General features: G+C 39.4%; 4 protein-coding genes across 6 annotated transcripts in view; 3 read left to right on the top strand and 1 right to left on the bottom strand.

Moving 5' to 3' along the window:
• notch2 (notch receptor 2) overlaps positions 1 to 3,530 on the top strand; it is a 53,891-nt gene extending 50,361 nt beyond the window's left edge. For both annotated transcript variants that reach the window (XM_079897456.1, XM_079897457.1), the window contains exon 34: positions 37 to 3,530. In XM_079897456.1, coding sequence (XP_079753582.1) covers positions 37 to 1,422 — 1,386 coding nt within the window. In that variant the 3' untranslated portion in view covers positions 1,423 to 3,530. The remainder of the gene's footprint in view (positions 1 to 36) is intronic.
• Positions 3,531 to 4,831: 1,301 nt separating this feature from the next.
• On the top strand, positions 4,832 to 11,455 carry slc35a3a (solute carrier family 35 member A3a). 2 transcript variants are annotated; one of them, XR_013823920.1, is made up of 9 exons: positions 4,832 to 5,234; positions 6,017 to 6,239; positions 6,940 to 7,094; positions 7,169 to 7,291; positions 7,382 to 7,556; positions 9,412 to 9,530; positions 9,679 to 9,812; positions 9,919 to 10,741; positions 11,030 to 11,447. XR_013823920.1 is itself a non-coding variant. In XM_079897464.1 (8 exons), the coding sequence occupies exons 2-8, from the start codon at positions 6,050 to 6,052 to the stop codon at positions 10,007 to 10,009; spliced, it is 987 nt and encodes a 328-aa protein (XP_079753590.1). In that variant the 5' UTR covers positions 4,837 to 5,234; positions 6,017 to 6,049; the 3' UTR covers positions 10,010 to 11,455. The 2 variants fall into 2 exon arrangements, 1 of the variants encoding a protein (XP_079753590.1); XM_079897464.1 differs by having other exon boundaries at positions 4,837 to 5,234; positions 9,919 to 11,455.
• A 1,405-nt stretch (positions 11,456 to 12,860) lies between these two features.
• fam78bb (family with sequence similarity 78 member Bb) lies at positions 12,861 to 15,655 on the bottom strand. Its single transcript, XM_079897466.1, has 2 exons — positions 15,314 to 15,655; positions 12,861 to 13,461 (listed from the first exon to the last, which is right to left on the bottom strand). Exons 1-2 carry the CDS (start codon positions 15,574 to 15,576, stop codon positions 12,939 to 12,941), a joined length of 786 nt encoding a protein of 261 aa, XP_079753592.1. The 5' UTR covers positions 15,577 to 15,655; the 3' UTR covers positions 12,861 to 12,938.
• A 10,215-nt stretch (positions 15,656 to 25,870) lies between these two features.
• Positions 25,871 to 27,214, top strand: foxe3 (forkhead box E3). The gene has a single exon (XM_079897462.1). It carries the CDS (start codon positions 25,910 to 25,912, stop codon positions 27,170 to 27,172), a length of 1,263 nt encoding a protein of 420 aa, XP_079753588.1. The 5' UTR covers positions 25,871 to 25,909; the 3' UTR covers positions 27,173 to 27,214.
• The last annotated feature ends 614 nt before the right edge of the window (positions 27,215 to 27,828 follow it).

Genomic DNA, 27,828 nt, shown 5'->3' on the forward strand with positions numbered 1-27,828 from the left:
GCCAAACACTTCAGTTTTGTTTGCTCTGTGATGTAGGAGGAGACCCCCTTGTTCCTGGCTGCCAGAGAGGGCAGCTTTGAAGCGGCTCAAGTTCTTCTAGATCATTATTCAAATCGTGATATCACCGACCATCTTGACCGCCTGCCTCGTGATACTGCGCAAGAACGAATGCATCATGACATAGTGCGTCTGCTGGACCAGTACAACTTGGTGCACAGCCCACACTCCGGGCCTAATCATGTGGGCAATGGCGGACACTCCTCGATGGTCTGTGGAACAAATGGCACAGGATTCATCATCGGCATGCGTCCAGGACCGCAGGGCAAAAAGAATCGCCGAGCCGGAGGAAAAGCAAGTGCTGTCTCAGCTGGGACAGCCAAAGATCTTAAAGAAATGAAGGCCAAGAGGCGAAAGAAGCCGACCGGAGGAGAGGGGCCGAGTGTGGTGGCGGTGCCTGGAGCCGGAGGAAATGTCACCAAAGCAGCCAGTGGTCTCTCAGAGAGCTCAGTCACCATGTCACCTGTGGATTCCCTGGAGTCTCCACATTCATACGCCGGAGAGGCTGTGGCCGCCTCCAGCACAGCGAATTCTCCCCCTCTGCTCAGCAGCCCGTCAACGAGGCCAATGTTGCCCCCTGTAAGTCACATGTTGGGCCAGCAGCAAAGCTGGGTAGGTCTGGGCAAACACAGCTACAATAGCCACATGTTTGGCCTCATGTCACCCCACCAGATGAGTGCAGGCCACACCAGCATGCAGCAGCACCACAGCCCGGGCATGCTCACTCCGATGAATGTCACCATGAGCCGTGAACAGCTGCCGCCCATCGTTACCTTCCAGATGATGGCGACAGGCAACGGGCAGATGCTCAAGCAGACGCAGCAGGGGCAGATACAGGCGCAGGGGCAAAATCAGACACAAGGTCAACACCTACACTGCAACCAGGGTATAATGTTCCCCATTCCTGATGTGGGAATGCAGCACAGCCTGTCGCACACCCTTCCGCACCCTCACGGTCACAACCACGCGCTTCCTCACGGGCTGCAAGAGAGCCAGGCAAGGCAGGTGGCATCCTATCAGCCACGCCAGAGCCCCGTGGATAAATATCCCACGCCGCCTTCCCAGCACAGCTACGCCCCTGCCGGCTCTGAGGGAACCACCCCCGGTCATCCCGCACACAATCCCAGCGAACACCCCTACCTCACCCCCTCGCCCGAATCACCCGACCCCTGGTCCTCCTCGTCCCCCCACTCCAATTCAGACTGGTCCGATGTCACCACAAGCCCCACCCCTCTAGGAAACCCCCGCACACTGCCTCCTTCCTGCCACACACACATTCCCGAACAAGCCCAGCTGCAGCCCCAGTCTCAGGCTGCGCAGCCGACACAGTCCCAGCAGTCCCAGCGCAGCAGTGTGTACGCGTAGGAACTCGGACCTTTGAGAGTTTAATTGCACGGCCATTTTGATTCTCTCTCTTCAGCTGTCAAGGGAGTGGCCAACAGTCCTTCTCTCCACCCTCCATGTCTTTGTTACGCTCTGCATGTTGACTGTGAAGTTTGCGTATCGTAAATTCCAACTAGTCTGAATATTTTATCTCACAGGAGCCCGGAACTAAACAGAGAAACAGCTTTAACACGGGACTTCTGTTCACGGCCATCTACGACCTGAGGCACTTTTACCAATGGACAATTACACTGCCAAGCTAAGGAGTCCGTTATTGTCCTCAGTTTTGAGATGTTTATTTCATATTTTAGTCAAACCTTTTATGTTTTGAAGGAAATTTTCTCATTTAATCTGCAATCTTTTTTTGATCATTTTTGTTGATGATAAAGTCAGATATGCTTAGTTGGTACCAACCTTAAAGGGATAGTTTACCCAAAAGTGAAAATGTATCATGTACTCACAAACCTTTGACCTTGTTCTGTAGAATACACAATGAGATTAACAATAAAAGTCAAAGTGGTTTAAGGTTGTTTTGAACCCCATTGTATAAAGAGAAAATTAGTTGAAACATTCTTAAAAAATATTTTCTTTTGTGGTACTGGTTTGGAATGACATCAGGGCGAGTAAATAATGAATAATGAAAGAATATTCGTTTTTGAGCAAACTGTCCTTTTAACTGATAATTTAAATAATATTTTTATATAGTGGGTCAGCTTCCATGTCTTCTAAGTTTTTGTTTAGATCAACCTGCATTTTCTTTTTTGTTGTGATGAAATGTTTCTTAAATGAACTGATGGTACTTGTCTATTTTTTGTGTGATTGGTGGCGTTTATGTGCTCCAAACTCATGCCCACATACATCTCATTCATTCATGTGTGGTTCAGAGCTAAACTGTGGTGTACATAGTTAAATGTTACTTTTTTTTAAAAGATCTATTTCTATGCTGTCTGTTACGGTTTATCCTCTGCCTTGCCAATGATTACAAGAGGTAAAAGGAGGCGTGTAAATATGAATGGGTTCCACTTTGTTTCTTTTGAAATGGTATGCAGTATTCAGTGGCCACACAAACATGACAGAGGTTTGATGAAGAATTCCAGCAGTCATCGTCAAGCCGCTTGAGCCTTTCGGAAAAGGAAACATTTAGACAAATAATATTATCAGTGCCTTTTACAACATATTTGTAACCATTGTTACTATTTTATTTGTTTTGTTCTGCTTTTTTGTTACTGTATATTAATATTGTAAGCAGCTTAACTGGTTTTGAAGTTCTACCTTTTATGTACATGAGTTTTTTTTCTTTCTTAATTACAATCAGCCTGTCTGTGCAACCGTTTGAATCACTTGCCAATTTAGAAATCATACTTTATACAATCTAAATGTACTGTTTCACTTTTCCATTTTGCAAAGCTTTATAAACTCGATTAGTACAATCACATTCTTTTTGTGTTTTGCACAATAAAGCCCCTGGGTCTCTTAAATGCCAAATAAACACTCAATAGTATTTAGAAATGCATGCATACAATAGCCAGAGTGGTGATCAAATACTAAGGTCTTATAAACTTCCGGTATGCTGTATTTGTTCAGATGGGTGGGTCAGTTATATCATGTGTGCTCAAGGTCAATATTAAGAGAGTCTGCTTATGCAAATGAAAACATTTATGTACTATATGCTCCATATGGCATATTCTTTTTGGAAACAGTTGATATCCTGTAGCACTTAAGGGCCCTTCAACAGTATGATCTTTAGTGTACTGAAACCGGAGGAATTTAAAGGGTGTTAGTTCACCATATAAAGATCAAAACAAAGCTATTGGAGCATCGTATTTTCACCCGAATGTTATGCAAAGCTATTTTTTATATGTGCTGTATATACATTTTTTTTTTTTTTTTGTTATGCCTATTGTACTTTCTTTTTCTTTCCACCAAATATGCATACGGTATGCTAGAATGAAGTAAATGTTTCATCTTAGTGTTTTGTAGATTAAAATTTGTGCTTTAAAGAACAAAAGCCTGTGTAATGGAAATAATTCAAGACAATTGATGATTAAAATAGAGATGAAACTAATAAAAGAAAACCTTTTACAAATTGATCTAGTTAAATGACTGAGTTCCTTTCTGCCGCTGGTACACACTAACAAACGTAATTAAACATCCCATCCTTTGATCAACATTCACTCTCAACCGACCTCCAGTCATCTTAGTGCCTGTCAAATCAATCAATCTATCTATCTATCTATCTATCTATCTATCTATCTATCTATCTATCTATCTATCTATCTATCTATCTAATGTCTGTCTGTGTATCTATAAAAAAGGGAGGTTAATGACAGTGACAAAAATGTTCCTCTTGAACAGTGGGGGCACTTTTGCATGATTGTTGTTTGTTGATTTATCCACAGGATTCCATACACTGCATCCCATTATTTTAGCAAATAATCTTTGGCTGGACTTTCTAGACAGCAACATAGTGTGGGCCCAGATCTGGGCAGACACTATGTTGCTGTCTGGGTTTTAACAGGCAGGCAGCAAAGGGTCAGGACTCAGGATAAATGGAGTTTTATTGGACACACTTTATACATATATCTTCTCAAGGTTGTGTATTGTCATCGATTATCATCATACTTTAAATGACTGCCGAAGTTCTCAAGATAATTGTCATGTTAAATATGACACGTTCTTCTATCTGAAGTTCGGAGTATGATGATAGTCACGCACTCGATGAGTTCATTACGAGGTGCAATAGACCTTATTCACTCACAGCAGTGTGTTTTTGTATTGTTCTGCAGACAAAACACTGAGAAATATATTTCCAAGAAACTTCAGTTGACATAAAATACCCGACAATATGATCTGTGGAAAATTATAGGCCTAAGTGATCATAGTTGATGTACCCCATTGACTTCCATAGTAGGAAAAAAAGTCAATGGGGTTCATCAACTGTTTGGTTACCGACATTCTTCAAAATATCTTCCTTTGTGTTCAGCAGAAGAAAGAAATGCATACAGGTTTGAAACAACTTAAATAATGACAGAATTTTCATTTTTAAGTGAACTATTCCTTTAAGTCAGTTAAGTGTGTGTGTTTAAGACCTATTGTAGGCTAATTGCCCCTAGTGGGATTAATAAAGTGGTAAACTAAACTACACTAAACTGGACTAATCTATCTATCTATCTATCTATCTATCTATCTATCTATCTATCTATCTATCTATCTATCTATCTATCTATCTATCTATCTATCTATCTATCTATCTATCTATCTATCTATCTATCTATCTATCTATCTATCTAAGTTATCCTTATCTATCTATCTATCTATCTCAATTAGGTCCAGTTCAACTTCGAAATAAATTGAACATCATTCTGTCCGCCAACCGACAGGTGGCGACAACGACTCATAATCAAAAGATCGAAACAACAAAACACTAGGAAGTACTGCAAGATTGTTAAGATTCATGAAGATTCTCTACACTTCCCTTGACAGTCTGCTTTTCATTCTTGACAGATGAGGGAATCCGCCATGAGTAAAACATATAGCAGATGAACCATGCGCAGTGAACACCCGGAACGGTTGATTTGATCAAATAATAATAGCTTAGCAGCAGTAGCTCTTAGTGTTTAACTGTCAAAATAAGACACTGCTGAACTATTTAACGTTACTCACTGTATGTAGATTCAACTTAAGTAGAATCTGCAAGGATGGATCTTTGACGGGGTTTAAAGTTTATGTTTGCCTTCAAACTCCTACTCATAAACTGCAACTCTTCCGGATTACTGCTATAGTCTTCTGAAAAGGTAAGACTAGGAAAATATATGGAATATTTACATCTAAAAACTAATTGGGATCATAGATTTATGTTAAACATCTGTCCATGTCATTGTGACTTGCGATTAAATGTAACTTGGATATTTTGTTGTTGTTGTTGTTTTTCATGTTTTTGTCATTTTCATTTATTCATCTATTCACTAGTAAAGTTTTCTGAATATTTCTGAAATAATGTTTAATATATTTAATATTTCTGTATCTAATGTTTCTGAATATTTTACTATTTTTTAAACTTCAGTTAAAGGAATAGTTCACCCAGAAGTGATATAAATAATTGTAAGATCATTTTTGCTAAGTGTGATAAGCATTATTTGCTCAAACTCATGTTGGCTTTATTTCTTCACTGGAAACAAAAAAGTTGCGGAATGACAGCCTCAGTCACCATTCACTTACACTGTATGGAAAAACGATGCATTGAAAGTGAATGGTGACCGAGGCTGTCAAATAAAGTGTGACATGATTGCAAGACATGAGTATGAGTAAATGATGACGCACGTTTCATCTTTGATTGATCCATCCCTTTAATTGTTTAACATTTCAGTCCTAAATTTATTTTAGTAAACTGTAGGGTTAATGTTTGATTTCTTGGTCAAGGACACTATATTGCGTGGATACTATATAGCTCTGGATATCAGTGTTGTTTATGGCCATTAATGTTTACAGAGCAGCTTGCTTGTCAGACCCAGCTGGGATAACATTGTATTTCAACATCTGTCTGCTCTTTGCCCTTTTCTGCCTCATGTCACCCCAGTCTGTCCTGGTCTCCTCGTGAGAGGCTGTCATCATGGCATCGGCCAAGCTTAAGTACCTCTCTCTGGGGGTCCTGGTGTTCCAGACCACGTCCCTGGTGCTGACCATGCGTTACTCGCGCACCTTACAGGGCGACGGGCCGCGTTACCTCGCCTCCTCTGCTGTGGTGGTGGCAGAGTTCCTCAAGATCCTCGCCTGTGTGGGGCTCGTCTTCAAAGATCACAGTAAGTTTCATGGTGCCTCCTTCCTCCTTGAGATCTCTTCTTGAAAGCACCTCAAGAATGAAGTCTGACTGAAGTTCTTAGAAAGTCATTCACCTCTTTCAGTAGGTGCATGTATAGAGAGATGATTGTGATTGCAGTGTGAAATGCTGTCTGTGTGTTTAAAGCTTGCCAGATGAGATTTACTTAGAAAAGTTTTGTACTTGTAAGTGCTCATAATATCAACCTGGTTTAAACAAGTCCACCCTTGTTCCTAGATGTTACAGTATGTCGCTGTCAGGTAGATTGGAGCTATTTTCACAATCAATTTCAAAAAGTCTCTTATGCTCACTTAGGCTGCATTTATTTAATCAAAAAATACAGTATTACTGTAATATTGTGAAATGGTATTACAGTTAAAAATAACTGTTATGTATTTTAAAATTGTATTCCTGTAATGAAGAATCTGAATTTTCAGCATCATTACGCCAGTCTTCAGTGTCACATGATCCTTCATAAATCATTCTAAAATGCTGATTCGCTGCTCAAGAAACATTTCTTATTGGTATCAATGTGAAAACGACCCCATATATTTGAACGGTAATGAACATCAAATAGTCATTGAAATGTGAGGATTGGAATCCTATATAGAGTCTGAGTCCACATCAGGGAGGAATGGCTCTGAATTACTGCTGGGTGTAACTACTGTATCTGTGTGGAACAGGTTACAGCGGCCGAGCACTGAGCAGTATTCTGAGACAGGAGATTCTACACAAACCTATAGAGACGCTGAAGCTGGCGATTCCTTCTGGGATCTACACGCTACAGAATAACCTGCTCTACGTAGCGCTGTCCAACCTTGATGCAGCTACCTACCAAGTAAGTCCATATGCATTCATTAGTTGCATACATTATTTTTATGGTTTTTTTTAATGTATCCTGTGCACTTCTAGGTGACATATCAGTTGAAGATCCTGACCACAGCCCTGTTTTCTGCGTCTATGCTGGGCCGTAAGCTCGGGGTGTACCAGTGGTTGTCTCTGCTAATTCTTATGGCTGGGGTTGCACTTGTACAGGTAAAGATACCTTGATTAGAGATGAACTGCCAAAAAATGTGTTGCAATCTTTGATGTATTCATGTAATTCATGATTTCTTGTTTGGACAGTGGCCAGCGGACTCCACGCCAGACCCTCAGAAAGAGCAGCCGACTGCAGGCTCACAGTTTGTGGGGCTGGTGGCCGTGTTGGTGGCCTGTTTCTCCAGTGGGTTTGCTGGCGTCTACTTTGAGAAGATCCTTAAAGAGACCAAGCAGAGTGTTTGGATCCGAAACATCCAGCTTGGTAAGTAGTTTTAAAGAAATAAAACATACATGGATCATTGCAGAAAATAAGATCTGTGACTAACAAAAGCTTATGATTCTTACATGCTTTGTTCATCGTGATAATCTTCACAAATGAACTTAACTTTTATGAATACTGAAGCGTAAATACAATTGGCAGAAGCCAAAAGCTAAACTCAGGCTAGAAACCAAATGCTAAACCACAACTTCAACGTCACCATCACTAACTCTTTTTTTTTTTTTTTTTGCTAATGTCTACGTTTAAAAAAAAATCCTGAAAGCTCGAGTTATAATAGTTTGCAAGAGTGTGATTATAAACACAACAAGGCTTTGAAAGTGGACTAGTGAGTAGATGAGTTTACCTGTTCGACTGATGACGTTTAATGTCCCAGACAACCTCTTTAGCCCAATTTAGCCACTTGTTATCAACCACTTTTTTGCATGTAAAAGATTAAAAATATCACAAGAGTGTATTACTGATGTATTTTATATCGTAGGATAAAATGTGAAAATATCTTGAGCTTGTTTTCACCACAGACCTTATTTCGCGCATTTTACCAAAAATCCATTGACTTCAGGACAGTGGAACCGAAAGTGCTAAAATGCTTGTTTCTGGGTTTTGGCCTACACAAATACATCATCCCTGCACCACTCTATATTATACTAAAGCAGGGGTCGGGAATCTATTTAACGTTCAGTGGTGTTTTAACAGCTACTGAGTACAATGTATTGTTCTAAGAGCAGAAAGCAACAAAAAAGCAGATAAAATTGCATCACTGGGATGGGCGACTACACCTATGCGTGCAATGCGAACACACCTGCCTAAAGTTGCTGGCCACTCCTAGAGGGATTTGCATGTAAAGTCACACAATAAATTGTGGTTTTAGTATAATCAGTAATATATATGATGCTTTTCCTCAATCTAAGCATGTTGGTGTTCAGATCAAATGAACACTTCCCACGGCTTAGATAGGTGACAATTAACTGATAACATGAAGCACTGACACATACAACCTATTTTTACACTAGAAGTCTGTTGAATCTGTTTTTCCTAAAGATGTTGTATTTTTTTAACAAGCAGAATCCTTGCACACACACAAAAAAAACAGTCTGAGGTCACATTCAAGAGCTTAAGGCGAATATGTATGTGTGTGTGTTTTTTTATTCTTGCCATGTGGAGTCTCAGTGTAAGATTTATTTATAACTGGCAATGTGTGGATTGAGCGTCTGTAGTGATTCACCTCCTAATGTGAACTTCTGTTCATCATAATGAACTGAGCCAAAAAAGCATCCCTGTTCTTCAATGAGTGCCAAGATAATTTGTTAACCTATAATTTCATCATTTCAAAGTTTATCACAATCATATAATTTCTTTTCTCAGAACGAAGTCGTTTATTGATTTCCCTAGTGTTTATACACTATCGTTCAAACGTTTGTGGTCAGTACGTTTATAATGTATAATGTTTCTATTTCAAATAAATGCTCTTCTTTTAAACTTTCTATTTATCAAATTATTGTAGTTTCCAATGAGCACAACTGTTTTTAACCTTGATAATAACAAGAAATGTCAATATTTCACAATATTACTATTTTACTGTTTTTTTTTTTTTTATCAAATACATTGACTAAACCTTTGAACTAGTGTAGATTACAGTAGTTTGATTTAATGTTTACGAATTTGAATTATTCATTCAATCTTAATTATAATTTGAGAATAGATATTTTATATAAACCTACTCACTTAATTAGTCTCAAAAGAAATGAATGGTGACCAGCCATTCTGTTACTGTACTTTCCTTGTATGACTGTACATATCTGAGTGAGTATAGTATCTCATGTGTATGTTCTGTGTGCAGGCATGTTTGGCCTGGTTTTTGGGATATTCGGGATGTTGGCATACGACGGAGACAGAGTCCAAGAACACGGAATGTTCCAGGGCTACAACACGCTGACCTGTATTGTGGTTGCTCTTCAGGTGAGCCTGAACACTTTGCAGCACAAGACTTGTGAAGTACAAACGTTTACATGCGAGTCAGAGTTGATAACTGCTTCATCATTAACAGCGAACAACAAGTTTTTCTCCTGCAACAATATAAACTGATTATTTTTTTTATTTCACACAGGCTCTTGGGGGACTCGTAATAGCTGCCGTCATCAAGTATGCTGACAACATACTAAAAGGCTTCGCTACATCACTCTCAATAATCCTCTCCACATTCATTTCATATTTCTGGCTTGAGGACTTTGAGCCTACTAGGTAAAAATAAATGTGATCAATAAATGCTTTAAATTCAACTGAATTAAGATTAATTTAATTGAAATGAACTTTTTTTAAAAAGCACTTGTTTTTCTCTCCTGTGCAGCGTGTTCTTCCTGGGCACAGTATTTGTCATGATGGCGACATTTCTCTATGGTTATGAGAACAAGCCGGCAACCAACCCAAGCAGAGCATGATAAATGGATGGATGATGTGAAAGTGGAGTGGAACAAAGGGATGAAACGAGTGGAAGGATGGAGAAGAGGAGAGGAGGCGTAGAGAGCGGAAAAGAAGGATTGATTCAAGGTTGGATAACAGGCTGGGCCACTGCTGTGCAGTGCTGAGCTGAAGCACACTGGGTGAAATGCTTTTGGCCTGTGGTTTCAGTGAAACTCGTTTAGCTTGAAAACATTCATCATTGCTAATCTCATTAATGGGTGATGGATAAAAACACTTCATAACATGCCATCTTCAATTGATTTTGGATGAGCTCAGACCTTTTTTTGGATCATGACTTGAGCACAGAACTCGTTTGGCTCTTCTCAATCATTTAATATCCGTTCATCATTGAGGGGCAATGGCTGCTTTTGGATCGCTAATTCGCCACAAATGAAACTTGAATCTCGCAGTAACTCGCCAATGGATATTAGGCTACTAATGGGGTCGTTGCATCACTGTATTTTTGTGTCGTTATTCAAACTGCTTAAGTCCTATAAAATATATATTTTATGTTATTTTAATAGACTGGGATGCTGGGTTAGATTTGTGCCATAGAAATTGAGGGAATGATGTACCTTTTGTGAATATGATGTAAACTTTTTGATATTATTATAATGAAATGATAATAACAAGATTATGACTGATGCTAGCCGGTCAGTTTGCGGGATATGGTGATTACAGATTATTTTATGTATAACCTCTGTCACCAGGCAACAAAGTACGGAGCCCCTAAAGGGACATGTTGATGGAAAAAATATATTTCAATGCTTTAACTTTCGCTCGCAAATGTTTTGCGTTCCCCTGAGAATCTTTGCGCTCACTAGCAAAACTTTTGCGAACAAACGCAAAGATTTTGTGAATGAATACAAAGTTTCTCGAGGGAACGCAAACATTTTGCGAGCGAATTCAAAGTTTCTCAGGGGAACGCAAAACATTTGCGAGAGACCGCAAAAGCATTGACAATTTTCCTTCCCATCTCATATCCCATGTCCGTTTAGGGGCTCTGTAACAAAGAATACTTGAGTTACTCCATTATATATGCAAGGAAGTGTTTTTTTAGCGACTTTGCACCATGTGTGAAGCTATATTGGTATCTGGTGAGGAGTAATAATAAACCAGGTGTTTAATTATCTTCTTTTTTTTTTTTTTTTTAAAACAATACATACATTTTCACCATGGCAGCACAAAATGTAAAAGAAAGAGGTTTGGCATTTGTTTCAAAAGGTGTAAAAACAATGCATGCAATCACAGCTTGAAAAAGGTAATTCATTAAAAAGGCAAAAAGGTTTTTCTGTTCTTACATACAGTTGGCCATTCAGATCCATGTTTATTTGATCAGTCAGGATGCTCTATCTACCCGAGTCCTTCAAAACACACTGTGAACCGCAAAAACAATAAACTTTACAGTGACCTCTGAAGACCAGCATCGGTAATGTTGTTTTTGAAGTCTGTGCATCCCATATGGCATCATAAATTTAGTTTATACAATTCCAATGGCTTTAATGCTCAGGCGAACTGATTCATTTTTGATAATCAAGCAGTCACTCCACTGTAATTAGTGTAGGCGCTGAATACTCTTGAGGAGGAAGAAGAGTGTGCTTCAAAGAAGAAGGTGGTTTTGTTGTGCTTTCCAGTCTGGATGTGTGTTCGTTATCTCAGTAGGAATGTCCGGATGGTTTGCACCTCTCTAATGAGTAGCGGTGGGAGTTGGTGTTTGCAGCACTGTTCAAATCTTTCTCTTGCCCTCCCTCGATTCCCTCGCTACAAGGTGAGCAGACAAGTTAAATTGTAGACAGCTCCAGACATTCTTAGGCTTAGAGCTTAGAAATTCAAGCAGGCCAAGTCCTGTCATTTCCACTTCACCAGGATTCACAGTCCAGCTTATGCTCTGTGGAACTAAAAAGTCTTATATCTCTTCTTACTTCATTTATGCCATGCTGAATAGCAAATATATCTGACAGTTGGGGCTTTCTGTTTCCTTCAAATGAATGAAACCAATTAAGTTGAAAGGCAATACTGAATTCCACTGTACACCTTCTGAAGTCATACATTCATTCACAACCATTTCTACATTGTTTTGCAATATAAGTAGCATGTAAAGCTTGCTGCTCTGATTGGCTCCTGTGTAGCTCAGGTGTTTTACACTTAAAAAGAACTTTTAAAAGAGAAGGTTGGAGTTAAATGATCAGTAAGTAGTTGATTTTTCTGTAATACTCCACCCAAAAATGAACATGAAAATTCTGCCATCTTTCACCCTCATGTCGGTCAGAAAAACATTTTGAAGAACGTTAGGTAGTCAAAAACCATTGAACCCATTGACTTCCATTGTATGGACAAAAACAAAATCTCAAAATATTTTTGTGTTCCACAGAAGAAAGAAAATCATACAGGTTTGTAATGATATTATGGTTATTACATTATGACAGAATTTTTTTTATTTTTGTGGAGTATCCCTTTATGTGTACCAGAAGAATGATTTATTCACCTTGATTCGTAGTCTTGAGGTTTTAAGGCAAATGTCAATATCAAATTAAAGGGATAATTCACCCAAACTACAGTATCATTATTCCAAACCTGTTCGACTTTTTCCTCAGTGGAAAGCAAAAGAAAGAACTTTTGAGTTTTTTCTTCTTCTGTACATTGAAAGTCAATGGTGTCCAATGTATTTTTGTTCCATTGGATGGACAAAAACATTCTTTGAAATATCTTTGTGTGTCTCCTTCACACAAGGACGAAAGTCATAAAAGTTTGAAATAATTTTAGGGTGCGTAAATGATGAATTTTTTGGAATGAACTGTCCCTTTAAGTGTCTCTATGGCCATTCAAGAACCAAGCATCTCTTTAAAGGCAGTAGTGTGGATTTAAGGCAAATTTTGATTGAAAACCTTCACGTTTTCCCACAACCTGCTACTTGGAGGGGATCACCACTAATGGTGGTCCTCGCTTGGGCCTCCACATTAGCACTTGGGCGTCATTAGCATTAGGTTTACCCAGAGCTTTAGGGGGGATCGGCTCCATATGAGTCAACACCTTGGGCTGCTCCTGGTGCACCCGGCCGGTGAGTCTTGCTCGGGTTCCCAGTGGCTTGGAGGAGTCCACGGCGATGTCCACTTTCATCCTCCACTTCACTGTCTGCAGGAGGATCTTCTCCTGTGTGGCCATATTCAAAGCCACCAGCCAAGTGGTGAAGCTCTGGTCGCGTTTGATCCGCGTGAGCAGAGGCACATTGCTCTCGCTCACCGGCACGGCCCATGTTACGCTGGGGTAGAAGTTATCATTCATGCTGACAGTGAAGCGTGAGGGTTTGGATGCGGGGCCGGAGAGGGTCACCGTTTCCGTTGTGTTTCCGTACCACGGGTAACTCACGCCGTCTGAGTCGCTGATGGCCTTTACCAGTCCTTCTCGTAACTCTGGCAGCTCCCAGCTTGACCTGCGGAAATGAACGTTTAGAGGTGATACAAACAAACACGGTTGTGCTGTTGAATATATGCTGTAAGTGAAAGAAGATGCTGAGTCCAAGTGTACAAATGATAATTGGGGTTAAGGATGACATTCATTATCAGGGTCCCAGCTGCATGTGTAAAATGACTCAGTGTGAGAGGACGTTAATGTGGCTGGGTGTTGTTAGGTATGACCCCATGCTGGCATTTCTTCTTTGGTACAGCACCATCTGTGTCACAGTAAACCCCACGCAACCACCCGCTCAGGCAGTAATACACACCCCCACACACATGTCCACACCTCCACACAGACAGGCCCCCCCAGGCAGCATCAGAAGAGCCCACATCACACGTCACAGGACTTGTGGGTGGGTGTGAGAATGTCTCTATCTCGTCTGCTGCTCTGTGTAGATAATTGCATTCGCCTGCAAAACTAAACTGTTTAGTGCAACCACGCTTATGTTTCAGAGCTGCTATTCTGTTTTTATCTGCTGCCTCTCCCCGTCTGATCCAGTGACAGGCTGTGAAACTCATTTGTGGGAGTATAAATGAAAGAGCAGTGACTGATGAAGGTGCAAACACTCCTCCCCTTAGGCACTGAGCTGATGTATGCATACTCTCTGAATATAAATCACTGCTGCACTGCACTGAAGTTATCCTTTGCCATACACTATTTAAAGTCGTAATTGAACAGACTAATATAAATGAAAAATGTACTCATGGGTCAATGACAACTTTCTTAAAGTCATGTGATAAACATGATTTCAATTTCTGAATTAAATCAATTTATATGTATATGTGACCCTGGATCACAAAACCAGTCATAAGTTGCACAGGTATATTTGTGGCAATAGCCGAAAATACATTGTATGGGTCGAAATTATCGATTTTTCTTTTATGGCAAAAATCATTAGGATATTAAGTAAAGATATTTTGTAAAATTCCTACCGTAAATATATATAAAACATTTTTGTGAGTGATTGCAGCACAATCGTGAACATAAATGGACAACTTTAAAGGTGATTTTCGATTTTTTTGCACCCTCAGATTCCAGATTTTCAAATAGTTGTATCTCAGCCAATTATTGTCCTACTATAACAAAGCATACATCAATGGAAAGCTTATTTATTCAGCTTTTACCCATGGTTTTGTGGTCCAGGGTCACACACACACACACACACACACACACACACACACACACACACACACACACACACATATATATATATATATATATAATTTTTTTGTTGTTGTTGAGTGAAGCTTAGAAATTAAGTGGTGTAATTGTCCAGAGATTGGGGGAAAATAATGAAAAAAGTCTCCTAAAAGACTTAAGTTCTTGATGTTGACATAAGCAGTTTGGTATATTAATTTTATTATTCTCAAATGTTTTATTTAAAATAAATGAATAGGCCTATCTTTTGTTCTGGTAAATCAAAGTCAGTGTGGCATAAATTTGATTAAAGAGAGTTTTAGGGAAAGGATGTTTTGTTCAGGTCAAAATGAGTAGCTTTAAGAAAAATACTGGTTCATGAATCACGACTCAAATGACTCACCTGTATTCAACATTCAAGTATTTTAGTAGTTGGTGGCTTTTTGGAATCATTTAATTCGAATTAGGCTAGTTGTTTTTCAAAAATTACAGATTGAAAGAACTTGGCATAATATGTAAGAACTTAGCACATTTGTTTTCAACTAGATTTTTAAATACTTTTAGAATCTCTGACATCCTTATTTGCCACTGACCCAGATAAATGATTGCTTATCAGTGGCTTAATTTCCATATTTTTAGTTCATTTAGAGAAGAGGGCATCGAAGGCATAAAACATGCACCAGGCTTACATGCCGAGGTCTCCATAAGTGTTGTAAAATTCCATTTGAGTGCACGCTTGAATCCAACCCACAACCCAAGTCTCATTTCGAGGGATCGGCGGCATTACTATCCGGGCGGAGGCCTTGAAGTACGGGGTCTTGTAGCGGAGCACTATGGGTGAATTCTCCTCGATCACTGTCGGGCAATGGTCAATAGTAGCAGACACGTCGTAAACAACGATGTTCTCGCGTTTGATTCGGGGCTTGCATGCGACACTCTGAAGGCAACCCATGGCTGGAGAGGGTCAGAATCAGGGTAATCGGCCAACCAAGTAGGGTGTTTAAAAAATAATAAATATAACGTTACTTTCAAATGTCCGAAAAAACACGTCGATCTAAGCTCATGTCCAGTCCACGCGCCCAAAATAGTTAGGCTACTCAAATGAATAAATGTAGGCTATTTGAATTATGAAAAGTCAACCACAAAACATAAACGGGTGTCAATCAAAAGCACGTGCTTTCCCCCAAGTCAATGCCATTTAGATATGATCAACAGATATCAAATAACTGTCTAGTTACTCGGGATCAACAACAGGTTGCAAGACCTCCGACCATCTCTTGATCTTCGGTGTACCCATGCCTTTGATTGTCACTCGCGATCGGGCTTAAGGGTTGTTTTGGGCTCCCACTTCAATCTGATATGTTCCCTTTCAAATCCACATGGCCTTTTGCAGCTCTTCGCCCTTTCATCCGTTTCTTTCTGGTCCGAGTTTTCATGTCACAACCGGAGGCAGAGCAAAAACAGTCAGGTGTGGCGGACCGCTCGCTTCGACAAGAGCTGGTCGCGATTCTGTTTTTCTCGATTGATGTTTGCGCGTTCGGAACAACAGACAATCTTAAAGTATTTCATGATTTACAACGGAGGAGGAACCGTGAAAAGTATGTTACACAGCGGAGTGTTGCTCTCGATCACATCACAATTGACGTTCCGTTATAGCGTGAATTCCTTCAGTAAACACAGACATCCACACAAACACGCGAGGCGTCCAGATGAGATTGGATAAATCGTTGAAATGTGCACTGTCAAAACGACTGCTATTCAGCTTTTAAATATACCGTTCCCATGTCCGTTGTTGATGTGCACGGCGTGGTCGCTGTTCTGTTGCTGTGGTGCTGAATGAACGGTCAGAGGCGCGTGGGAGTACCGGTGCACATTATAGCCCTCCTCACGTAGAGCTACACTCAGTTCATCATATAGAGCTCTCCATTAAACAAAACCAGGAAAAAACTATGTAATGCAATAATGGAATAGCTAATGAAATGCATGACCCAAGATTGATGTACACCGAGTTTGAACCTGTTGATAATGTTGAATCTTATGAAATCCTTTGGCTATTCGTAATTCTTTAGAAATAGTATATTACTTATGCAGGCATATTTAGGGCTACACGATGTTGAACACATATTGATGTATCTTCCTATGTAGTTGGCTTATGTAACACGAATAGGTTGATCTTGCCATATGTAAAAGTGGGACAAATTTTCACAAAAAAAAAAAAAAAAAAAGGTAGGCTAGGGGTGGAGATGTCATAAAAGTAAACACATTTTTTCATATACACATATGTGTAAACCTCGTTTCAAGCTTTTTTTAAATCGCTGACTGTTAAGCCTAGTAAGGTTCGACAAAAGACATTTGCGTTAGAATAAACTTAAATAGGTCGCCCATAAATGTATATTCTATCATTAATTATTCACCGTCATGTCCTTCCAACCCCGCAAGACTTTCGTTCATCTTCGGAACACAAATGAAGATCTTTTTAATGAAATCTGAGAGCTTTCTGTCTCTCCATTGACTGCTACGCAACTGACACTTCAAAAACTTCATAAATAGATCGTAAAACTAACCCATATGAATTGAGCGGTTTAGTCCAATTTTTCTGAAGAGACACAATTGTTTTATATGATGAAGAGATTTAATTTAGACTTTTATTCACATTTAAACATTTATCAGCAGACATAAACCAAAGCTCATCTGAACCTGTCTGGCAGGAGAACAAACCTCATTGGTTCTTTCAGAAGCTCAAACAAGCTGCGTAACACGAGAATGAACCTCATTGGTTCTCGCACGTTCACAACTTCAATTTAGCTACAACTGTTGTGTGAGGTGATGAATGTTTATATGTTAATAAAAGCCTAAATTAAATCTGTTCATCATATACATCGTGTCTCTTCAGAAAATTTTGACTAAACCGCTTAATTCATTTGGATTCGTTATACAATCTCTTCATTCACTTTTGGAAACATCAAAGTGCCAGTTGTAGCTATGGAAGGACAGAAGCTCTCAGATTTCATCAAAATGATCTTCATTTGTGTTCAGAAGATGAACAAAATTCTTACGGGTTTGGAACGACATTAGGGTGAGTAATTTATGGCAGAATTTTCATTTTTGGGTGAACTACTCTTTTAAGCGATTGCGCCATAGTAGGCACCTGAGTAAACCTTAAAGATGAAAAACGTTTATATGCTGCAAGTCAAGAGATAGCCCAAGATGCAAAAGACAATATTACTGCTAACTTTAAGAGCAACATTTTCACTTGCAGAATTGAATATAAGAATTATTTTTTGTAACTTTGATCCGTATTTAACGTCCCCTTCTCTCTTATATATTAGGCTAACACAGGAAGATTATACAGCGCGAGAGACATGTTCCGCTTCTTAATTGGTGGCTTTCCGTGTTACCATGACAACCAACATAGACGGACTGACGTCACTAAGGCCTATCTCAAGTCAAATTTATCTGTCAGGGAAACATCACTGTGAAAATTGGCTGGTATCTTGTTAAGTACGTGTGAGGTCAGAAGAAGATGATGGTGATTAGTGAATCTGAACGCACCCTGCAGTAAAGCGCAGATTTGACTGACTGAACGTGTACAGGTGTAAGTGACATCAGAATGACAGCCGACTGCCTCCTTAGGATCAATTGCTTTGTTGTATTTCTCATTTTTAAGTCGCTTTACAGAAAAAAAGTCTACCAATCGAATGAGTGTATATTACTATCTCCATATTCGTTCTTCTAAAGCATGAGCAGCCCACAGAATGAGGTAGAGCGATAAAGAGAACTTTAGGATGTCTACCTTTCCTTATTTTACCTGTGTCACGTGACATACAAATGAAACTATCTCATAAGTATTATACGAGTCACGCAGTCTGTTTCAAGAACACTAAGCACCACACAAAGAAAACGTTCAAAAAGTAACTTTTATGTTTTATCTTGTTTCCTTGTCTTATTTATTTATTTATTGTAAGTATTTTCATAAAATAGAATGCCATGTCTCTAGGCACAGTCTGCATTTACCAAATTATCCAGCAGAGGGAGATATTGCTTCTGAGAAATGCAAGTCAATTGTAGGACTAGCTCGGATTTTCTGAATGTGTAGGTGGTGTAAAGTGCACTCTTTCATACACACTTTTTTTCTTTTCTTTTTTATTGTTTTAATGCATAAAATGTTTGCGATGCCTGCAGTTCTGTTACCAGAATTTTTATGTTGTGATTTTTTTTTTTTTAGGTCATTACATTGTTTTGGAAAATAGCATAACATAGAAATAACATTTCTTTATTAAATTTGTTTCTTATGTCCTCTCTAGTGGATACCAGGACCCATTTATTAAGAAAATTAAAAGACATGAAAAGACACGAATAGGCAAAAATAATGTTTTTTTTTAATTCACCAATCAATTTTTAGGTTTCAAGCTTTTTTTTAAATCCAAACTTTGTATATAGATGATTTTCAACTATGTTATGAAAGATATAACAGACTGGTTTGATATGCCATTTTACTTTATGCAGTATGTGTGTAAACGTCATTCCCATTCTATGCAATGCATCTACACTGTATCTAATGTGCATATTAATGTTTTCTTGGGGCAACATAAAATGAAAAAAGACTTGTAATAATGGGGAATATTTTCATTAGAATATCTCATATTTCATAAGAATATTGATATATAATTTCTTTCCCTATTCACTTGTTGTGTCTCCAATATGCCTGATATGCCATGATGCAAGACCTGATGTCCACTACAGAGGTCATGTATGAAATAGATGCCCTGTTTAACAGAAAATCATACTCTGATATGACATAGATTTAATTACTGATAACTACAAAATATTACATTTCAATAAGAGTGCTACATTTGATCATTCAGTCATTTTAAAAGAGCAAGGAGAGGGAGTTTTCATGGTTACACCTCCAAACATTTGGTATCTCTGCAAAGCCCCGAATGTGCTTATTACAGGACATCCAGACTTAAAACTTTGACATGTATGTTGTCAGAGAAATTTGCTAAAATATAATGTCCTAAAAAAACTCCATTGGTGGGTCTCAGGAGGATATGACATGGGTTTTCTTTGTGATGCATGTTCATAGTTTTCTGTTTCTGAATCAGCTGGGGGTCGAAATGACAATGGAGAGAACAAGAGGATAAGCAATCGAGAGAGAGAAAGAGCAAGAGAAAGAATAGGGAGGAAGCATTAATCTTAGTTCAGCCGCCTGGTTCTATCAGATCAGGCTTCTGGTGGAGTGGATTAGAGCTTGGGTGAAAAAGAACTGGAGAAAGAGCCGGGAGATGTCTGTCGGGTAGCCTGTCTGTCTGAGATGGCGCAGCGCTAATGGACAGGTTAAGATGGTCTGTAATCCTTACATGGGTGGGTAAATAATCCTATGCAGAACAGGTCTAGGCCACTTTAGCATCTATTCAAACAGTGTAATGTGACTCAGTGGAGGGACACGCATGAGAATCCTCCTTTAGTAAACAAGTACAACAAAACACTTAAATCCATGTAATCTAGAGGAAACCGGGGCCGTGGAGTAGAACATGGAAATACCTAAAACATCTGAGCATTTGAATTGGACGTTCAGTAGTTTGCTTGGTGTCTTTTAAGGTGACATGGAAAGTGTGTGTGTGTGTGTGTTACTGGGTGAATTGCGGGAGGAGCAAAGAAGCTGAGGAACTCATCAGAAACCTGTGTGTATCTGACCTTTCTGCTTTAATGAAATGTCATAAAGATAAAAGAGGAGTAATGTGTGTGTGCGCCCATGTACGCAAGACCTGTTTGTGAGTGTCAGCAGAATATAAGCCTAGATATGTACGTTATACGTTGCCTTCCTCTTTCTCCCTCCTCTTTCTGTCTTTCTCGATGTAATAAAAGGTTAGAAATGCTGAAGCTCCATCTCTCATCACTATTCAATGCTCAGCTACATCGCAGATGCCTAGAGACCACGACTCCTGCCAGACTTTCAAGCTAATTACGTTCAATCCTTTCACACTACTGTTCAATTATGAACATTTTCTTTGAAGAAATCAAAACTTTCCAGTTACAGTGCATATTGTCACATCTGGGCCTAGTTCATAAAAGGTTCATTCAATTAAAACATATAGTTTATACTAATAAAAGAGTGTAACTGGAAAGTGGAAACTCAATATTTCTTGGAATCTAACCAAATCTTTGTACCAGTTTTTTTTTTTTTAGGCTATGAGCGGAGTAAAGACAAGGACAAGTGTCCGTTGAAAGATAAAACTGGAATAGGACAGAAGGCCCTTGTGTCTTTGCGGTCTCATCTCAGAGCCTTGTGGCCTCACTTGCGTCACCTGATCACTTTTTTTCCACCGAGATTTTATTAGTGGATTGGACCATCTATTTTTAGTATTTTGTTTTGGTTCATTTTCTAGCTCAGATTTGTCAAAAAATCAGATATTTATTGGGTCCTTTCACTAATAGGGTCTTCTGCAGGTAAATATTGTCTGTGGTGCTTCAGGACTGAAGAGTCCTCAAAACCCCCATTTGCTTGTATATAGACCCAGACACATTTAGTCAGTCAGTCAGCAGTCTGAGCCACCTAAGGCTTCAGGAATCTCCTGCCTGCTCAGGGCACTTCCCGCTCAGAACGGCAGACCGGAGAATCAACAAACCCACGAAAACCTGCAGTGAACGCCACAAACACTTTTATGACACACACAGTGGATTTACAAACCTTTTTTTCTTTACAAACATATTTCCTTTAAATGCATGCAACAACTAACTAATGAGAGCTGACCATTGCACTGCAAACCAACACAACTGGTATTTTTTTCCATGGTGCAATTTCACAAACACAATTAACTGTTTCACATATTTAAAGGGAATTATTTTCAGACTGATATTAAACGGATTGGTCATTCCAAAGCTGTATCATTACATTCCAAACATGATTTTTCTTTCTTCTGTGAAACACAAAAGAAGATTTTCTCTGTAACGTGGTTTTGTTTTCACTTTGCCTGAGTTAGTTAGTTTCCCTAGCTGTTAATTAGTTTTCACACACCTGTTTCTGTTCTCCTTGTATAGAAACTATATCTTTAACTATCTCCGATAATTAACCAGTGTAAATGACATCACAGGGTGAAATTTTATTTTGTTGTTATTTTTATTTTTATTGACTGATTTTAAGCTTTACATAGCCTACTTTTACCACCGTAGTGACCATATCACTGGCAGATAGAATGATTTTTGGTGAGTATTTGACCTTGTGACCATATTTGTGCTAGTGAGAGTGAGTTCTTGTCTTTGTGCATGACTGCAGGCCCTGAGGCTTAAAATCACAAAGCGCTGTCATTAAGAGTTTGTTGATAAGATCAACCAATGCATGCTGCTTAAGGGGTGCACATTTGGTGCTACTAGAGGATTACAAACAGAAATCATGTTCTGATTTTTAATTTTGCACTGTCCATCTCATAATGTTTTTTGAATGCAGTTCTACAGGGTAAAAAGAAATAGGGACATAAAGTGTTTGTACACAGGTTTGACTTTATTTGTGAGGGCTGACATTTTGAAAATGTCCTACTAATATGGTCAAAACGTGACATTTGAAATCATCCTACTGATATCAACAGGTTTGTGGGAGGATTCAGTTTCAGGGTATTGTAAATATGACTTCTATATAAAAAAAAACTTTACTAATATAATGAAGCCAGTGTGTGCATGTATTGTTGTGGACATTGATGTGTCAAGAGTTACGGCAAATGTTAATGCCGCTCTTAGCTGAGAATGTCAGTGTCCTCTGTGTGTTGCATGCTTGTGCGAGCGTGATAGTAAGTGTGTATATGCATTGTGTCTTTGTGTGTGTGTGTGTGTGTATCTGTGAGAACCATGTTGGAGTGCTTTAGCGAAGCAGTGTAGCGTGCAGTACAGGAGTGATGTGGGCTGAGCCGACCTGACCGAGCCCCGGCCCTCCACTAATCCTGCCGTTTTCAGGAGCCCTGGCCCGTACTTGATGAGCTTGGGTAAGAAAAGGGGCATCTCTTTCTCCCGCTCGCTTTTCTCTTTTTCGTTCCCTCTCGTTCTTTCATTCTCTCTCTCTTTTTCTCATGCACCCCCTCTCAAACCCCAGCCCTGCCTGGAGCCAGTGTGCAAATGAATGAGTTCCAAGTGTTTACTCAGCAGTTCTCTCTCTCTCTCTCTCTCTCTCTCTCTCTCTCTCTCTTCTCTTTCTTCACATCTCTCTCTCTACACTGACAGATATAGCTGAGGTGAACACAAAGCTAAATTTTAAACATCTCTTGCAAAGTTCAATTTGCATAGATTTAGGGTTAGAATTAGATGAGTTGTTTGACTTATATTAATATACAGTGGCTTCAAAATGTTTGGAACACTTGGAAAAAAATGATCGAATTTAGACAATAAAAGTAAACATTTTATCGACACTTTCCCCAGTGAAAAATTGTAATAGATCTAATGGGAACTTTCATCTAATTTTACAGTAAAATACTGTTAAATGTTCTTTTTCACTTCCAAAATCTGTACAAGTGATCTTATAATTTAAAGTAAAAAGTCATAAAAATTGACATCCCTAAAATTCTCTGAGAGACAGCTTGCATTGGATGTTTTTCATTGAAATAACTGTTTCTTAGTTTTTCATATCAGTTATGTACATTAGGGTTATATCATATCTTATGTTGTTAAAATAAAGTTTTTTTGCATGATTTTAGTATCGTGTGTTATCATGATGATGTTTTGTTTGCATGTATGACACCATTATGTTAGTATTTTTTTTCTGTCCTTCCTGTGTTTTTAGGGTGGCTGTCAGGTAAAAAAAACAAACATATTTTAGTAATTTTTTTGTACCACATATTTCATTTCAATTACGTAAAACTTAAAATGTTGCTTATGTATTTTTATGGTAAAGTTTTGGCAAACAAGGCTGCCTCTTTTTTTTTTCCTTCTTTTTTTTTTACAGTGTAGAAATGTATGAATGTCATTGCACATTTTTTCAACAATAACCTCACAAAAGTGATGTTAGACCAAATGAAAAGGTTTGGAAGGACAAGAGGGTGTCATTCTTTTCTGGTGAACTATCCTCTTAAGTGTCTAAACATCACATAATTTTTTTTCCTGTGCCTTTGCTTGAGGTTGCATAAAATCCAGAGGAAGTGGACGCAAGTGTATTTTACTTTAATAGCTATTGAGCCATTAAATCTTAACCGCCCATTTAATTCAATACAACCGCCAACAATGCCCTGAGGAAGGAAAATCTTACATTTTTACTGGATAACATGCTCTAGACTTGTCATGATATAATGCATTACAAACCAGGTCCAATTTACTCCAGCACTTTTTGAAGAGTTGTCAGACTATGTATCTCTGGTGTGTGTGTGATAAGAGAGTAATATTACGGGGATTACCGTGAGATGGTGGGCCCTGGGGCTGGTGGATGAGGGTGTGGGGGAGGAGGGGCTGTTTCCTGGCTGTAGCCCTTGTTTGTCTGCCTGACCTGGCAGCACTAGGGCAGATCCTGCTTGGATACAACCCTGATCCCACGCCTGTCTGAAGCTGTTAGCCAGCCGCTCTGTTCGGCTAGCTAGGCTTAGCGCGTCTGGGCACAGGGGGCCGCCACATGCTTTGTGCTTGGGCAGGGGTGAATGCTGTTTTGGCTTATGACTCTGGTCTTATTCATCCTACCATTTCTTTCCTATCAGTCAGAGCTGAACACTATCTGTCCAGTTCCTCACTCTCACTCACATCCCTTTTTTGCTCACGCCTACCCAGACATGCAGACGTTTACCGGTTTAAATTAGATATCAGCTGTCTATTTAGAAAACTTGCTTTGAGTTTAAGTGAAAAGGTCTAGGGTAACTTTCTACCTCCTGACCTTCCTGTAGATCCCTTGTGTTGAAAAGCAAAGCCCTGGTAATTCCTTGATAGGTTTAACTATTCATTTACAGCTAAAGACAATTCCATGTGCATGCTGTTATTGTCTTTCTGTAATTCGATCAGTGAAATCCTGGGCGAGAAGTTGATGTTGAGTGCTATGATGCTGTATTAATAGCACCTGCCCTTCTATAGTCTCATTCTGGAGAATAAAAATAAACCAGCAGTATTTTCTTAACATTCTGTAAAGTTTGCACAGCTCAATTGCTGTTTTTAAAAGCTTGTTATTATTTTTCAATTGGTGGATTGAGAGGTAGTTTGGGAAGTCTCTTACAGCCTTTCTGTGTGTTGTTTCTGTCCTGGATACACAGTGAACCCATGGGCAAACTATGAGAGCGAGCAAGAGCGAGAGATCAAAGATAGAACTTTCAGTGAGCAGCCTGTTCTTTTATTTTGTCCTTTCTTGCACTGTAAAACATTTCGACCTGCTAAAATGAAAATCTTAAGTTTGATTGCTGCCTTTTAAGAGTCTAAGTGGTGCAAATGTGGCAACCTGCGAGGAAAAGTTTGTTGCACTTTTTGAACCACTTTGAACTTAATAAGAAAGACTCATAAACTCAAAAACTGACAAATATATGTAAATGGATGGATAGAAAGTTGTATAAATCACACAGTGAGCAAAAATTAGTCAACAAATTGAGTATTCATAATGTTTCATATGAAAAAAGCCCTCCTCCGTGAAACTGTTCAACTTAGAATATTTTGCAGAAAAGTATTTATCCTCCACCTCTCCAACCTTTCCTTCCTAATCCTGTCACTCTTAAACCCCCCCAAGTCAGTGGAAGCTATTATGTAAGCCACTTTGCCTTATCTGATATCGCTCAATGTATATTCCATATAAGGTCACAAGCAGGTACGACTTCCTTTGTGTTTTCCCTTGAAGGACAGAAGAGGAAATTGTTTATTTAGCTCGTATTAATCATAAAGGTAAGAATATCAAAAAGCTATCGGTTAGAAGTTTAATGTTTCAATTTATTTACCTTTTCCCCATTTGTAACTTTTTTTATAACTTTTTGTGAAAAGTTTGTTATATAGTCAGGTTAATCAGGCTACATGTCTTTCAGTTACAGTTTCTAAAAATATACAAATTCACCCATCCAAAATTAATTTAACGCTGATCTTCTGACCTTGCATTCTTTGCTAGTGAGGGGAGAACTGTCACCCAATCGATCGTCACGAGGCGGCCGGTGTCGTCACTCTGCCCGCTCTATAAAACTCCCCCCGACTCACTCACCTGGTTAGACAAACACCTCTAATCTACAGCTGAGCGCACGCTTATTTTGATAGGCTAGCCAATATTTTTACAGCCTGTTTAGTTGGCGAATTGAGGGAATTTTACATTTTAAAATTCTAATAGCCATAAAAGTTTATAAAAGACAACTTTTATGAATCTTGCAAATTTTTCATATTTCACTGGCATGTGCAACATGACGGCAGAGTCCCAGCACTCGCCAGCCGAGGCGGCCAGTCCAGTGGTGCTGTCTCCCAACGTGAGCCTGGACTCCCCGATACCTCTTCCTTCACCAGCGCTCAGCCACCAGGCTCGAACCAAGGACGGTGTTCTCATCAAAGCCGAGCCTCGGGTCAGCAGTCCAAACACCGAGAGGGAGGAAGTGGTTTCACTGGGTCAAACCGAAGAACATCTGCCCGCCACTGGCAGCCGGCGGAGGAAAAGGCCAGTGCAGCGAGGTAAACCTCCCTACAGTTACATCGCACTGATCGCAATGGCCATCGCCAATTCACCTGAGAGAAAACTCACCCTCGGTGGCATCTATAAGTTCATCATGGAACGCTTTCCTTTTTACCGCGAGAATTCCAAGAAGTGGCAAAATTCCATACGGCACAACCTCACCCTCAATGACTGTTTTGTGAAGATCCCGCGAGAGCCCGGTAGGCCCGGCAAAGGAAACTACTGGACGCTTGACCCCGCCGCTGAGGACATGTTCGACAACGGGAGTTTCTTGAGACGGAGGAAGCGCTTCAAGCGGACTGATGTAAGCACGTATCCTGGATACATGCAAAGCTCGAGCGCTTTCACGCCAACACCGATGGGTAGACAGGCCTACCCCAACACCTTGTACCCGGGTGTGACGTCTGGCTACGGGTCTCAGTTGGCTGGTTCCCCGCACCCGGCGATGCTGCATCACTATCAGGCGTCGGCCGGGGTCACGCAAGGCCAGCCCAGGATGTTCAGCATCGATAATATTATTAGTCAGCAGACAATGATGCAAAGCGGAGGAGATCTCAACCCGCAGTCTCTCGGCATGGGAGACTTGGGTGCCATGACCTCCAGCTGTTCCGTGTCAAACTCTGACCCAACCTGCTTTCAGACTCAACAGATAAATCCAACGAGCAACATGCTGAGCAGGAACACGGGATCTCTTGCTTCAAACATGACAACCAGCTACACGTATCCCTCCTCGACTTCGCCTACTCACCTGTCCGGGGTCACGCAGTCCAGCTTCTCTCCGGGAGGTTCACAGGTGTACTGTTCGGGGAACAGGATTTCTCTGCCCCCTGTGCGTTCTGGCTCGTGCGCAGATCATACAGAATCTCTTTTAGCTCTCTCTGGACCAGCAATGAACTCCTATAATAATTCATATATGAGACAAGCCAATTTTGCCTCAGGACTGGAGCGATACATGTGAAAACTTCTGCACTGACAACGTGTTCCACTGCATGTCAATGGCCCCGAGACTGAGTTCATATTCCTGTTGATTATGTAACAAAAGTTTTGTAGATAACGTGTTACTGAATTAACTAGTTTTTGATATATGTGTTCAAAGTTTTTTGTGTTAAATAAAATGAAGAATTACAGTTATTGATATGTTGTCTGAAACATTGTTTGACTATATCAAAACAACGCACAGAACAATGTAAATATTCTAAGCAAATAAATGTGTTTTTGTGTAATCATTTTTCGCTTGTTCTTCATTTAACTGCTAACCTAAAAAAAGTACATTAGGTTTATGTTCGATTTTCAATATCCAATATAATAAAAATAATAGCCTATAATAATAATAATAATAATAATAATAATAGTAGTAGCCTAATAATAATAATAGTAATAATAATAATTACATCCAGTTTGACAGGATAATCGAGATATACGTATCAACTTGTAACTCCAATCTTTATGTTTAATAGTCAGTATACAATTTAAATAATTTGTTTTGATTTAGGTTATTTAACATTGGTTAAAATGTTTCTATTTAACCAGTATGAATTATTTTTTATACAAATTCAAATAAATAGTTATTCGGTCAGTGATATACAGTAGGCTATATATTCTCAAAACAGAATT

This window comes from Squalius cephalus (genome assembly GCF_949319135.1).
Source record: "Squalius cephalus genome assembly, chromosome: 16".
In the NCBI taxonomy this organism is placed as follows: Eukaryota; Metazoa; Chordata; class Actinopteri; order Cypriniformes; family Leuciscidae; genus Squalius; species Squalius cephalus.